This window comes from Zalophus californianus, chromosome 4, assembly GCF_009762305.2.
Source record: "Zalophus californianus isolate mZalCal1 chromosome 4, mZalCal1.pri.v2, whole genome shotgun sequence".
Taxonomy (NCBI): Eukaryota; Metazoa; Chordata; class Mammalia; order Carnivora; family Otariidae; genus Zalophus; species Zalophus californianus.
This window is the reverse complement of record NC_045598.1, coordinates 21,475,434-21,489,483: the sequence shown is the minus strand read 5'-3', so window position 1 is coordinate 21,489,483 and position 14,050 is coordinate 21,475,434. Positions and strand designations below refer to the sequence as shown.

The 14,050-nt window shown below is 44.7% G+C and overlaps 1 protein-coding gene and 1 non-coding gene across 10 annotated transcripts in view; one reads left to right on the top strand and one right to left on the bottom strand.

The window, feature by feature from the left end:
- GMEB1 (glucocorticoid modulatory element binding protein 1) overlaps nucleotides 1-12,577 on the bottom strand; it is a 34,910-nt gene extending 22,333 nt beyond the window's left edge. Inside the window, exons 1-3 of one of the 9 annotated variants that reach the window (XM_027624422.2) lie at nucleotides 12,462-12,577; nucleotides 11,872-12,173; nucleotides 3,568-3,724 (exon numbers count right to left, since the gene is read on the bottom strand). In XM_027624422.2, coding sequence (XP_027480223.1) covers nucleotides 3,568-3,695 — 128 coding nt within the window. In that variant the 5' untranslated portion in view covers nucleotides 3,696-3,724; nucleotides 11,872-12,173; nucleotides 12,462-12,577. Of the gene's footprint in view, nucleotides 1-3,567; nucleotides 3,725-7,261; nucleotides 7,473-10,354; nucleotides 10,979-11,535; nucleotides 11,679-11,871; nucleotides 12,174-12,461 lie in introns of those variants that run through there. The other 8 variants (XM_027624448.2, XM_027624413.2, XM_027624429.2 and 5 more) reach the window with 8 other exon arrangements.
- TRNAR-CCU lies at nucleotides 6,686-6,758 on the top strand. The gene has a single exon. It is a non-coding gene; the product is annotated as a tRNA-Arg (tRNA).
- Nucleotides 12,578-14,050: the final 1,473 nt, after the last annotated feature.

Here is a 14,050-nt window from a genome sequence, read left to right as displayed (position 1 = left end):
CTTCTCCATCTGTTTGTTTTTTAAAGATTTTATTTATTTATTTGAGAGAGAGCATGCTAGAGAGAGAGCGCAGGCGCACACAAAAGCACAAGGTGGGGGGGGCGGGGCAGAAGGAGAGGGAGAAGCAGGAGCCCAATGCGGGGCTCGATCCCAGGACCCCGGGATCATGACCTGAGCCAAAGACAGACGACTAACCAACTGAGCCACCCAGGCGCCCCTGTTTGTTTGTTTTTAAGATTTTATTTTTAAGTAATCTCTACACCCAATGTGTAGCTTGAATTTACAATCCCAGGAGCAAGAGTTGCATGCTTTACTGACTAAGCCAACCAGGTGCCCCTCTATTTGTTTTTTAATAAAGAGTAGCCTCTATGATGCTTTTCTGTCCACATCAATCCCTCCAGTATAATCATCTACTTCCTCCTTTGTGACCCAACTGTACTTTAGGCTTTTGTCACAACAAATGTAACACTTAATATTATATGTTTGTTTAGCTGTCTGCCTCCCCTTGGGCATAGTCCAAGAGGCTCCTGAGAACAGCAATTATGTCCTATTTATTTGTTCAATTTTGTATGTCTAGTGTATCGAATACTAACTAGAACATGGCAAAGTACCTAAGTTGTTGGTCAGTGAATGAGGATTCTGATAAACATGAGAAACCACTACTTCAAGTAAGTTCAGTAAACTCATTGTAAATTGACCAATATATGCAAAATCGTTTAAAAGAAGAAATTCTTATTTATACATAATTTCAACAACCAGTAAATTGCACTTGCAGTGGGAAGTAGGGGCACAGTCTATATATATATAAACAAGGTTTTATCAAGAAAAAATTTCCTGGGGTGCCTGGGTGGCTCAGTCAGTTATGTGTCCAACTCTTGATTTCAGTTCAGGTCATGATCTCAGGGTCATGAGACTGAGCCCCATGTCAGACTCCATGCTAAGTGTGCAGCCTGTTTGAGATTCTCTCTTTCTCTTCCTCTGCCCCTCCCCCCTGAACATACGCTCCCTCTCTAAATAAATAAATAAATAAATAAATAAATAAATAAATAAATATTTTAAAAAATAAATAAAATAAAATACAACTAGAGAAATCGACTGAGCATTGATTGGCAGATATCTCAGAATTCAGTACTTGAAAATGTATTCACTAGTTCATATGGCAAATTCAGTGTAAACAGTAGGTTGGGGAGTCAACGTTGTACAAAGATGCCTATAATCTAATCAAGCAATGAGAGGCTTCCAGAAAAAGCAATGTCATTTGGAAAATAAAAAAAGACACACACACAAAATAAGTGGAACAAATCTTCAAAATAATTAAGTCTCTAAGTAGTTGAGAAGTGTTTTCTGTCTCTAGGAGGGATAGGATAAATGACAATTGGAGCACTTTAGGAAAGAAAGAAGAAACAATGATTCCAAGAGAAAATAAAGCTGCCATGCACCAAAGAATCTACTCTTTAATTCTTCCTCATTACCCTTCCTCAAAGGGTAATAACTGCAAATATGTGTGTATGTAACAAATGAAGTTCCCGAACAAGTGAATCTGAATAAACAAGCATAAACTTTTGGGGCAAATAAAAATTCTAATCACTCTATCCACTATATGTCAGTAATTATTTTTTCTTAAGATCTTATTATTTTTTTAAGTAATCTCTACACCCAACATGGGGCTCAAACTCACAACCCCAAGATCAAGAGTCACACAGTCCAACTGAGCCAGCCCGGCACCCCATCAGTACTTTTATTAACTTTCCTTTACAGATCTTATTTTTTATAGATTTTTTTAAAGATTATTTATTTATTTATTTGACAGAGAGAGAGAGAGAGAGAGAGCGAGAGCAGGAACTTAAGCACGGGGAGTGGGAGAGGGAGAAGCAGGCTTCCCGCTGAGCAGGGAGCCCGAAGTGGGGCTCGATCCCAGGACCCCGGGATCATGACCTGAACTGAAGGCAGATGCTTAATGACTGAGCCACCTAGGCGCCGCTAGATTTTTTTTTTTTTAAGATTTTATTTATTTATTTGACAGAGAGACAGTGAGAGAGGGAACACAAGCAGGGGGAGCGTGAGAGGGAGAAACAGGCTCCTGTTGAGCAGGGAGCCCGATATGGGGCTCAATCCCCGGACCCTGGGATCACGACCCAAGCCAAAGGCAGATGCTTAACAGCTGAGCCACCCAGGGGCCCCTCTTACAGATCTTAGAATATTTCCTTCAATATTCAGAAATGTCAGCAAACTATGGTTATATTTTAAAAACTAAAAAGTCCTTACTTTTACAAGATACATACTAATGTCTGGGATTTGCTTCAAAAAATTCAGGAGTGGGTGGATGTAAAGATGAAATAAGACTGGCCATGTGCTGATAATTGTTGAAGTTGGGTGATGGGTCTGTACATGGGGGTTCATTATAGTATTTTTTAAAAATCTGGGGGTATATTTGAAATTTCCTATACTAAAAAGTTTAAGTTACCAAGAGAGGTTGACTGTCTTTCTCCATAAGTGTTTAAGACAAGGTATGTTACTTAGTAGATTGAGAATGGATTATGTGTTTGCCCAAGAACATTTTTTTTCTTCCTCTCTTTTTTTTTTTTTTTTAAGTAGGCTCCACGCTGGGTGTGGAGCCCAATGTGGGGCTTAAGCTCACAACCCTGAGATCAAGACCTGAGCTGAAATCAGGAGTTGGATGCTTAACCAACTGAGCCACCCAGGCACCCCCTTTGTTTCTTTAAGTAATTTTACACCCAACATGGGGCCCAAACTCACAACCCTGAGATCAAGAGTCACATGCTCCACTGAGTCAGCCAGATGCCCTGAGAACATTTCTAATTTATGAAGAATCTTTTATATATTCCTCAAGATAAAAATAACTACCCCTTCCTTCTCTCTGTAGATATGTCTTATTTAAACCTCAAGACCAATTAAAAAATCTTATCTCTTCGTTCAAATTCATAGTGATCCTCTGAATTCAAGCTACTTCCTAACCACGACACTCAGTACTTCTTAGATTTTGCCATGTAAGTGACCTCTTTATTTACGTATATGTATTTTTGGTTTGCACAACCAGACTACAAGCTCCATGATGGTGGGAACCATGTGCTATATTCTTCCAACACTTTGTAATACATTATAAAATAGTAGGTCATTGATATGTATTTTTTTTAATAAACTAAGCTTGATTAATTTGCCCATCCCTTAGGGTCCAGACCACTTCTGGCAGGAAAACTTTCGTAGGTTGCCTTACCTAATCTCTTCTGACTCTAACTACACTGTCCTTTCAGTAAACATGTACTAAGGCCCTGTGCTAAACAGTGTGGATCAATAAGAGGAAGGGAGCCATGTAACTTACCCTCAAAGAGCTTACAGTGAAGAGGGAAAGAGACAAGGACACAGTTAACTGTTGTAATAAGTATTACGATGACAAATATAGCACACAGTACTTATAAAGATGAAAACTTAGCCAGCTCTGAGAGATTGATGGTGAATGTTCCCTTGTATTAAGCATACAGTTATAATTTCCCCACTATCTTTAAACCTCCCCAATTTTTCAGAAGATCCAAATCTCTAGTCACTTACCCTTGTTGCACAGGCTGTAACTGCAAGATCACTTGGGTTTTAGTGTCTTCAGGGTTCTCCCCTTCATTTCCTTCAGTGGGTACCACAACCACATCCCCCACTGGAACACTCACTTCCGCATTAGCCATCTTTCACATGAAGTCAGATAGCTGGGCTGCTGTCAGAAACAAGAAGCACCAGTGACTTGGTCTGGTTTGAAAAGATGGCAATCATAGGAAAGGAACACCAAGATAATTATGACTACCAATTCCAAGATCGTGGTCCTCTGAAAAGGATAGGAACTGTGGAAAGGGGCTGACCTAGGCTCTGATCTTTCCAGAAATGCCTTAGGACTCACTTGCTGATTTAGGCTTTCTTAGGATATGTGATTCACCCAGTGCTGTACTGGACCCTGGGATCATGACCTGAACCGAAGGCAGACACTTAACCGACTGACCCACCCAGGCGCCTTGGAGCCTGCTCTTGAGAACCAATTGTGCACATCTCTTCCCAGCTCTGAGTTTAGTGACATCAAATTGTTAGCTTGAAATCAGTGATGCTGGGAGTATATACACCACAGAAACTGGCAAGCACTAGAGGTCAAGGTATTTTTTTTTCCTGGAGAACTGATTTACAGCACACCACTAGTTCCATGCCAAACAGTAAGCTCCTAGAAAGTAGGAATCATCTCTTTTCTTTGCAACCAGCCATTGCACTTCACCAAGTGCTCTGTCGTTTGTGAATTACTTAATAAGTATCCGCTAAATGCAATAAACTGGATAGGAAGAAAAGTGATTTGCATTGTGTTGTTTAATAAATACTGAATCCAACTGCATGATCTCTAGGAACTTCTTACTACCTCTTTGCCTCAGACTGAATGGAGAGATGATCTTGCCTGACATCTCCCTTGCAGACTTGTTGGGGAAACCAGTGTCCAGCACCATGTGCTCCTTGACTCTAACAAAGCATCATCCCAAGTTTAATGAAAACTCTGAGGGCCCCAGGATATTCTGCAGTGGTTAGTTCTCACAGTTGCAGAGAAAGGAGTCACTTAAGAGAGTATAGGTAGGAGCACTGTGTTTACTTAGATACGTGAAATCAGGGGCGCCTGGGTGGCTCAGTTGGTTAAACGACTGCCTTCGGCTCGAGTCAGGATCCTGGAGTCCCAGGATCGAGTCCCGCATTGGGCTCCCTGCCTGCTCGGCCAGAAGCCTGCTTCTCACTCTCCCACTCCCCCTGCTTATGTTCCCTCTCACGCCGTGTCTCTCTCTCTGTCAATTAAATAAATAAAATCTTTAAAAAAAAAGATACATGAGATGATTAGGACATGCTGATAAGAGTAGGGACATGGTAGATGCATGTTTGAATATGTGACTGGTAGTCAGACAACTGAATCCACACCTCAGCTCTGCCACAGCACCTGTTTGCATATAATATGCATACTTAAGCACAGCACTCAAAGTCTCCATCATCTGGACCCCAAACAGTTTTCCACTTTCATCTGCAACTGTAATTCCCCAAGAAACTTCAGTGCCAGCCATACCAGCCTCCCCCTGTACTCTAAAAATATAGTATGTACATTCAGGTTTCTATACCTTTGTTATTCCTTAAGCCCAAACTCTCTTCTCTCTCATCAACTTTTCCCTTCAAGGCCCCAGTTCAAAGACCACTCCACCACAAAGCCCCTGCCAAACCATTTTCTTTTCTTTTTTTTTTTTAAAGATTTTATTTATTTATTCATGACAGAGAGAGAGAGAAAGAGAGAGAGAGAGAAGCAGAGGGAGAAGCAGGCTCCCAAGGAGCAGGGAGCCCGATGCGGGACTCGATCCCAGGACCCTGGGATCATGACCTGAGCCGAAGGCAGACGCTTAACCATCTGAGCCACCCAGGCGCCCCAAACCATTTTCTTTTCTGGTCCCCCAGTACTTGGTTTGTAGCTCTCCTCTAACGATTATCACACTGTGCTTTGTATTGTAGTTAACTGAACAGACCTCTATTTCCATAACTGAACTATACTATGAGGTGCTTCTTTACTTTTTCTATTTTTTCATATTTTTGGTATTTTTAATTCTAAAAATTAAAAGGGCAGGTGTTGCTTCTTTAAAAAGCCTGTCTCCCACAGCCCTGTTCATCATGGCACTGACACATTGGTTCAATCAATTTTTGTTTGTATTTCACCTAGTTAAAATTCCATATATCAGACTTATGCCTTTTATGATTCTCACAAACTTTTTTCCTGAATGCTATACCTCTTGTACCCAAAAGCCTCTTAAAATTTATCTTGTAGACACCTTAAACTGAACTCATATTCTCTCATAAACCTGTTCCCGTTTCCTGCCTCTGTAAATGGCACCATCCTCTACCTATTTTCTCAAGCCAGAAACTTTGGAGTTATTTTTCATCCTTCTCTTTCTAAATCCAATCAACCACCAAATCGTATCCATTCTATCATCTATATTTCTCTTTTATTTTTTTTAAAGATTTTATTTATTTATTTGAGAGAGAGAATGAGAGAGAGAGAGCACATGAGAGGGAGGAGGGTCAGAGGGAGAAGCAGACTCCCTGCTGAGCAGGGAGCCCGATGCGGGACTCGATCCTGGGACTCCAGGATCATGACCTGAGCCGAAGGCAGTCGCTCAACCAACTGAGCCACCCAGGTGCCCCATCTATATTTCTCTTTTAACCATCCCCCATTCTCCATCTGTGCTGCCACCACCATATTCTAAGCTGCCACACTGTTACCTGAATTTTTCCAGCTGCTTCTCATCAGTATCCTAATCTCTGGTCTTGCTCCCCACTCCATTATCTACAGAGCTGACAAAGTAATCTTACTGAAGGCCACAGGCCATTTCCCCATTTCAGGATCCTTCAGTGGATTCCCTTTGCTCTTAAAGTGCAAGCATCTTAACAGTGCTTATAGAATCCTCCAAATCTGTCCCGTCCTAGCCTCATTTCTCATAGTTCTTCCTCTCATGTTGTGGGCTCCTGTCGCGGAATTTTTTTCAATTTCTCAAACATGCCATATTTCCTCACCTGAGCCTTCACACTTGTTTCCTCTACCTAGAATTCTCTTTTCCTTTCTTTTTGGCTAGTCACTGCTAAACTTTTATAACTTATTTAAAACATCACTTCCTGGGATGCCTGGCTGGCTCAGTTGGTAGAGCATGCGACTCCTGATCTTAGGGTCATGAGTTCAAGCCCCATGCTGGGCACAGAGTTTACTTAAAAAAATAAATAAAAATTTAAAAAAATAAAAAAAAATACACACACACACACACGTTCATTCACAGGGAGGCCTGTGACTTCCCTGACTAGATGTAAGCTTGTGTTCTTGCTCCCTTAGAACCTGCTGCAGCACCCGTCATAACCATTACCCCACTTTGTCAACCTCTCCTCACCAGACTATATCCTGGGAGAGCAAAGATTGCTTTTCTTTTTCAACAGTTCCCCTATGCCTAGCTCAATACCCAGGAACAGGAGTAAGTAAATAGTGTTCAAATATCAGACTTCTATTTACAAAACTGCCTAGCTAAAACTTTCTGAGGAAATGTGGCACATAACAGGTATGTAATATATTTTTGTGTAGTGAATGACTCGCCTTGCCCTAAAAGACTTCTAGAATTTTCTACTTTTCTAAATTAGGGGATATAAATTTGTTTGGACAGCTAGGCTAAACTTATTGTCTGTCATTATGGCCAGTTCAACAAATACTTACTGAGTCTCTACTCCACATCAGGCACAGAGTTAGGCTCATTAAATATGAAAAGGGACAGTATCTGCTCTTAAGGAACTAAAGAAGGAAAAGAGATGCATGACATTGTCATATACTAGAGAAAAAAATTAATTGCAAGATATTACAGTACACTATCTGAACTTCTGTAAATCAAAGGCTTAAAACTAGGAATAGGGGCACCTGGGTGGCTCAATCGGTTAAGCGGCCCTCTCTTGATTTCGGCTCAGGTCATGATCTCAGGGTCCTGGGATTGAGCCCTGCAATGCTCCAAGCTCAGTGGGGAGTCTGCTTCAGAATTCTCTCTCCCTCTGCCCCACCCCCGCCTCAAATAAATAAATAAACCTTAAAACAAAACAAAACAAAACAAAACTAGGGATAAAAAAGAGAATCAATGGACTGGTTCAGCTGGCTGCCAGCAATAGAACCAAAACAATTAGGACCTCGGAGTCTAGAAAAAGACAAAAAGGGATATGACGAAGCATACAAATGCTATCAAATCCTAGAATGATTGAACCAATAGATAGCTTCAAAGCTTGAACCATAAAAATGTAGCTTGAATGAAAAGAATCACAGCTAACATTTGTTGGACACTTATTGTCAAGCACTATTCTGTTACTATTGCATATTTAATGAATTTAAAAGATGTAAACTTTAGCATGTAACAAACTTATGTAATTTATTATTTTAAAACAGTGGTTTAGGGCGCCTGGGTGGCTCAGTTGGTTAAGCGACTGCCTTCAGCTCAGGTCATGATCCTGGAGTTCCAGGATCAAGTCCCGCATCGGGCTCCCTGCTCAGCAGGGAGTCTGCTTCTCCCTCTAACCCTCCCTCCTCTCATGTGCTCTCTCTCTCTCTCTCATTCTCTCTCTCAAATAAATAAAATCTTAAAAAAATTAAAAAAAAATAAAACAGTGGTTTACAATTTTAAAAATAGCTTAAGTAAATTAATGGGTTAGAGGAGGAGAATTAGAAGGATGCTTCTAGTTTTAACCTTCTACCCTAAGGTTGAGTCCTCTCTACAACACTCTGAATAAGTGGTTGACTAACTACTTGATTAATACTTTCCTCAATGGGAACTCATATTTTACTCCTTAGCCCTCCCACACCTTGGAACCCAAGAGGAATGTTCTCTAACCTCCTGAGTTTATCCAAGAAGGTAATTATAATCATCCACAATATGTCTCTCAGTGTCAGTAAGAGACACAAGGTCTGACCCAACATGGCAATACTTACATTCTTTAGAGAAGCAAGTTTAGGTTGAGTATCTCTTATTACCCTAAATACCACATTCCTAACAAGTAAACCGAAACCAGCTCTACAGACTACACTGGCTAACTGCAAGGTCATCTCTTGAGGTGAGTATAAACTAAAAAATAGCTCTTGTTTATAGCAACAAAAACTCCTGAGGCAAGATGACTGAGTTGCTTTGGGGTATTTCAGGGAAAGGGCCTGAGAGTATTCATTGTGCAATCACACAACACTCTGTAATTCTAGGGGAACACACATAAAGGAAAGATGTCAAATTTATGTGAAAAGAATTATTTTGTAGTTATTTTCAAAGACAAAAAAGATACCTTGAAAGTAGGCACATGAATACTCACATAAGCTACAAAATAACTAAATAAATGACATCTGACCTACTCCGGATTAAATTCATTTTTTTCTGTTCTGAAAACTAATGTTTCTTTTTGTTGTTGGGTTTTTTTTTTTAAAGTAATCTCTGTGCCCAACATGAGGCTCAAACTCACAACCCCAAAATCAAGAGTCACACGCTTCATCCACTAAGCCAGCCAGGCACTTCTGAAAACTAATGTTTAAAACGTAGCAGGATTATGAGTGTCACATGACTGCAGGAACATCAGAGTTGGTAGTTGAAAAGGAATAAAAGAAATAGCAGATACCCTGAAGTTTTCTAACCCCAAAATGTATTTATTCATTCCATACTGTATTGTATTTTCATAGACTGTGTAGCTTCTTTACTTTTTAAACATCTTATTTGACAGAGAGAGCACACGCATGAGTGGGGGGAGGGATGGAGGGAGAGGAAGGAGACTCCCTGCTAAGCAGGGAGCCAGACCTGGGGGGGGGGGGGTGCTCAATCCCAGAACACTGAGACCATGACCTGAGCCAAAGTCAAGACGCTTAATGCACTAAGCTACCCAGGAGCCCCAACTGTGTAGTCTATTCTTAAGAAATTTCCAAGTTAGGGACGCCTGGGTGGCTCAGTCGGTTAAGCGGCTGCCTTCGGCTTGGGTTGTGATCCCAGGGTCCTGGGATTGAGTCCCATATCGGGCTCCCTGCTCAGCGGGGAGCCTGCTTCTCCCTCTGCCTCTGCTCGCCCTGCTTGTGCTCTCTCTCTCTCTCTCTGACAAATAAAGTCTTAAAAAATTTTTTTCCAAGGTAAAACTTTATTATTACTTGATGCCAAAACTCCTTTTTTTTCCCATTCCTTCTCATGCATTCAGTAAGTGATCCAGGGCACTATGAAATGTAGTAAAGCCAACAAGAAGGCTACACAGGACCACTGTGAGGGACACAGCCAAAACAAAGTTTGGGATAAGTCACACATTGGAGACTACTATTCAGGTGTTTGGGGGAAGCAATGAGATAAAAGTGTTCTTTGAAAGATCACTGCACTAGAGTCTAGGAGACTTCTGCTTAGGACAAGACCAATTCAGGGCCCAAGCTAACCCAATGAAGTTGAGTACAAATTAGCTTTTTAATATGTTTGTTGAAGTAAATATGAATAAATGGTTGGCTAACGACTAATAAAAAAGTCATGAAGTCAGTAGATCTTAAGTATCCATAGTTGATTAAAAGGCTGATTAATTAGGGAAGACAGTTCAAACATTTAATGAAAAAGTCCTCCAAAAGCACTTTGGTAACCATTAGCAGAGGCAAGGGAGAAGAAACCCTCCTTGAGTCTAGAATGACCTGATCCTCCCTCTCCCTCATCCTCCAGGTTAAGGAGGAATCACATTTCTTGGTTCTTCTAAAAAGACACCAAACAAGGCCCCTTCTGTGTCTGGTAGCAAGTACTTTTTGAGATTTCTCTCATTTTAAGAGAATTCAGACCTCCTCCTATTCCTTGGACAGTCAAGCCTTCCCCGGATCCGTAGGTCAAGGCTTGACAGGCCTAAGTCTGGTGGATCACTCTCCAGGACCCTCAGATAAGATTCTGCTGTCATCGTTCCTGCCCCTCAGGAGACACCTGGCCGATTCCCCTGTCATTTCTGAAAGTAGGGGTACTCAAGCTTCTTCCCCTCAACTATCTTCTCTCCGGTCCTCAAAAACATGGGTTTTCCCAACCCCTAACACACCAGATCGTCCTGTTCTCTATCAGAAGGTACTCAATCTCTCACACCCTCACAGGTTTGGACCCTTCCCATTCCTACTTGAGAAGGCTCTGAGGCGTCTTCCTACTGCCCCCTCACCTCCGGGAAGGCAGAGGCCTGCTCACTTTCCCTGGAGCTCTTCTTCCTCATCCCCTGCTCCCACTACCCACCGTGTCGCCACGCCTTCAGAACACCTGCCTCTTTTCCCCTGGACTGAACGGCCGAGGCCTCTAACGCGCCCCTTGGGTGAAGCTTAGGCCTCCTTCCCTCAGCAGAACCTACTCTTTGCTCTTGCTCCCCCGCCAAGCTTCCGAGGGTCTCCTCCCGGGCGGGAACCCAGGCTTCCTTCACCTTTCGTTCCCCCCGCAGCCTCTCGTCCCCCCACCCCCGCCCAAGCGCAACCCAGGCCCCTCCCCAGCTCCGCGTGGACGGGCCTGCTGCTCCCCGGGCCCCGCCTCTGGGGATCCCCGAGATCCCCGGACCCCTCCCCGGGGTCCTGGGCGTCCGGGCCTCTCAGTCCGGAGTCGCTCAGGCCCCTCCGGGCCCCTCAGCCTAGGACTTCCGGGGCCCTCAGTCTGGGGGCGCGGGGGCCCCCCGGCGCCCCTCTCGCCGGCGCCCGCCGCCCTCGACCAGGGGCCGAGCCCGGGCGGCGCGGCCGGCCGCGCTGGGGGCGGCCCGGCTGCTCGGGCGGACCCAGCGGCAGCGTCCCCCCACCCCCCCGCGGCGCCGCGACGTCCGCTCGCTCCCCGGCGGCGGCGGCGGCACGCACAGGGCGTGGGGAGGCGCCCGCGGAGGCAGCAGCCCCCCGCCCCCTGCGCGCCCGCCCGCCCTCGCCGGCCGCCGCGCGGCCCCCGCTCCCGCCCCCCCGCCCCCACCCCACCCCGCGCCCGCGCCCGCGCGCCCACCCCTCCCCCTCCTCACCGTCTCCGTCGGGCGGGCGGGCGGCGAGCGGCCAGGGCGGGCGGGCGACGGAGCATGCGCAGAGGCCGCCACGGCCGCTACTGCCACCGCCGCCGCCAGGCCGGGCTTCAACACTTCCGGCCGCCGCCGCCGGCGAGCTGGCGCCTTAAAGGGGACGCGTCCCTATTGCGGGCCCCGCGGAGGATGAACCCCAGCCGGAGGGATTTGAGTGAGCCTTTACCTGAGCAGGGGTTTTCTGCTCTGGAGAGTCAGTATTGGAAAGGGCTCTGGGGACCCTAATAACTCTTCTTCCCCCACTTCACGGTAAGGAAAAAGAGGTCTAAATTAAAGACTCACCTCATCTACAATCTGGGGCAGAAGCCGGTCTCTCGACTCCTCTGGAGGACTGCCCATTTCACCTCCCCAAATCCAGTTTTATGGAGCTTACGTGTTACAGACCTTCAGAAGTTATGCCAACTATAAATTCGGAATCAAAAATCTGGTTGAGTATAGTCAGTAACTGGTCACGAGTCCATGAGCAAGCTGCTTGCATTCTCTGAACCACGCGTGTTTGCCAAGCTTTGCCTGGTTGTGAGGTTATGGGTTCAAGTCTCGACTTCTTCGGGGGCGTTATTAACAGCTCCAAGCCTGTATGTCGCCTAAGGCATAAGATTGTTGTATTAAAAGAGATGATACTTGAAAAGTGCTTAGGAAAATTTCTGGGGCCAGTAATTGTAATTAGCAAGTATTAAGACCTCTCTATATGGCTAAGCGTTGGGGAAGATGCTTTGTCTCCTATAATATTCCCGGCAACCCTACTATAACTTTTTCTCACTCCCGTTTTACAGATTAAAAACAAAAACAAAGCAAACCAAACCCAAAACAAACAAAACGGGGGGTGGGGGTGGGGGCAAGAGAAGTTAACTAATTCCTTAAAGTCGCATAACCTGTAAATGGTAGAGATGGGCAGGATTTCAATTCAGTCCCTCTCTCTCCAGGGTCCAAGGCTATAAGCGCTGAGATGGTTGCTTTCCTTATTAGGAACAAAGAAGGTGGTGATGTGGGGCAATTTTTTAAGGGGGAAGGAGAATTGCTTCCCCAACTTGCCTCCTGTGAGTCATCTCTCTGCTGGATGTCCCCTCCACCATGAAGAGGTGACAGGAAGTCTTACATTCTTGATTCAAGGATAGGCGAGGAGACCCAGGAGTCAACAATAGAACTGAATTTGGGGGCTCAGGGACATTGGCCAGTCTCCTCTTCCTTAAGCCTTGATTTACTCATCTGTAAAATAGAGATGATTTTCCCACTGTACCCACCTCTCAGGGCTGTTTCCAGGATCAAATGAGGAGATGTAATACCCACATTAGTATCTGTTCTTCTGATCCAGGACTTACACATTATCAGGTGATTTTGAATATAACAGGGGTGACTGGAGTCTTGACCTATGTGAACTGTTCCATAGCGGGACCATCAATATCTTTTGATCATGCATTGAACCCTCACTGTACATTTACCAAAAGCCTGTCCTTGCCTTCCAGAAGCTCTTGGTCCACCTTCTTCAGACATAGAATTGTAAACATACAGGATGGTACGGTGTGATATTACAGAGATATAAACTAAGCACTGAAAAAGTTCAAAGGGCTCTCCCTGGAGAATTCCTGAAAAGCTTTATTTTTTTAAAAAAGATTTTATTTATTTATTTGAGAGAGAGAGAATGAGAGACAGCATGAGAGGGAGGATGGTCAGAGGGAGAAGCAGACTCCCTGCTGAGCAGGGAGCCTGATGCTGGACTCGATCCCGGGACTCCAGGATCATGACCTGAGCCAAAGGCAGTTGCTTAACCAACTGAGTCACCCAGGCACCCCCTGAAAAGTTTTAGAGAGGAGGGGATATTTGAGCCTGGTCTCAGGGATAAATCAAAGGGAAAATGGGTAAGAACATTCTAAAAAGTACAACATTTGCAAAGACAAAGAAGAAATGGTGGGAGATGGGCTGAAGAGGGAGGCTAGAACCAAATGGTTGTCCTAAGGAGTATGGAGCTAGCCTGTAAGGGTTGAGGACCCAAGGAAGGTTTAAGTCCTCTCCATCTGCACGGCTAACACCCAGCCCAGCCCACAGGACTTGCCTGGACCACTGCAGTTAATTTCCTAGCACTCAGCCACACTATCCACCTCACCCCCAGATGCTCTCCACCCTACACACCTAGAGGGAGAAATCTTTTGAAGAGATAAAGTCAAATGTGACTTTCCTGTGAAAAACTCTTTAATAGCTTCCCATTGCACTTAGAATAAAACCCAGCCCCACCACCACGACCACCCTTCCCCCACCACCAGGGCCACCAGGTATGATCTTCCTGCCCTCCTCTTTCTGCCCCTAACTCACTGTGCTCCAAACATCCTGAGCTCCTTTGTGTGCTGGGAACCCCCTTAGGGCCTCGTCACTAGCTCTTCCCTCTACCTGGAAAGCACCTCCTGCAGGTCTTCAGAGCTCATTCTCATCCTTTGTTCCTCACAGACCTTCCCTGGCTCCCAACCTA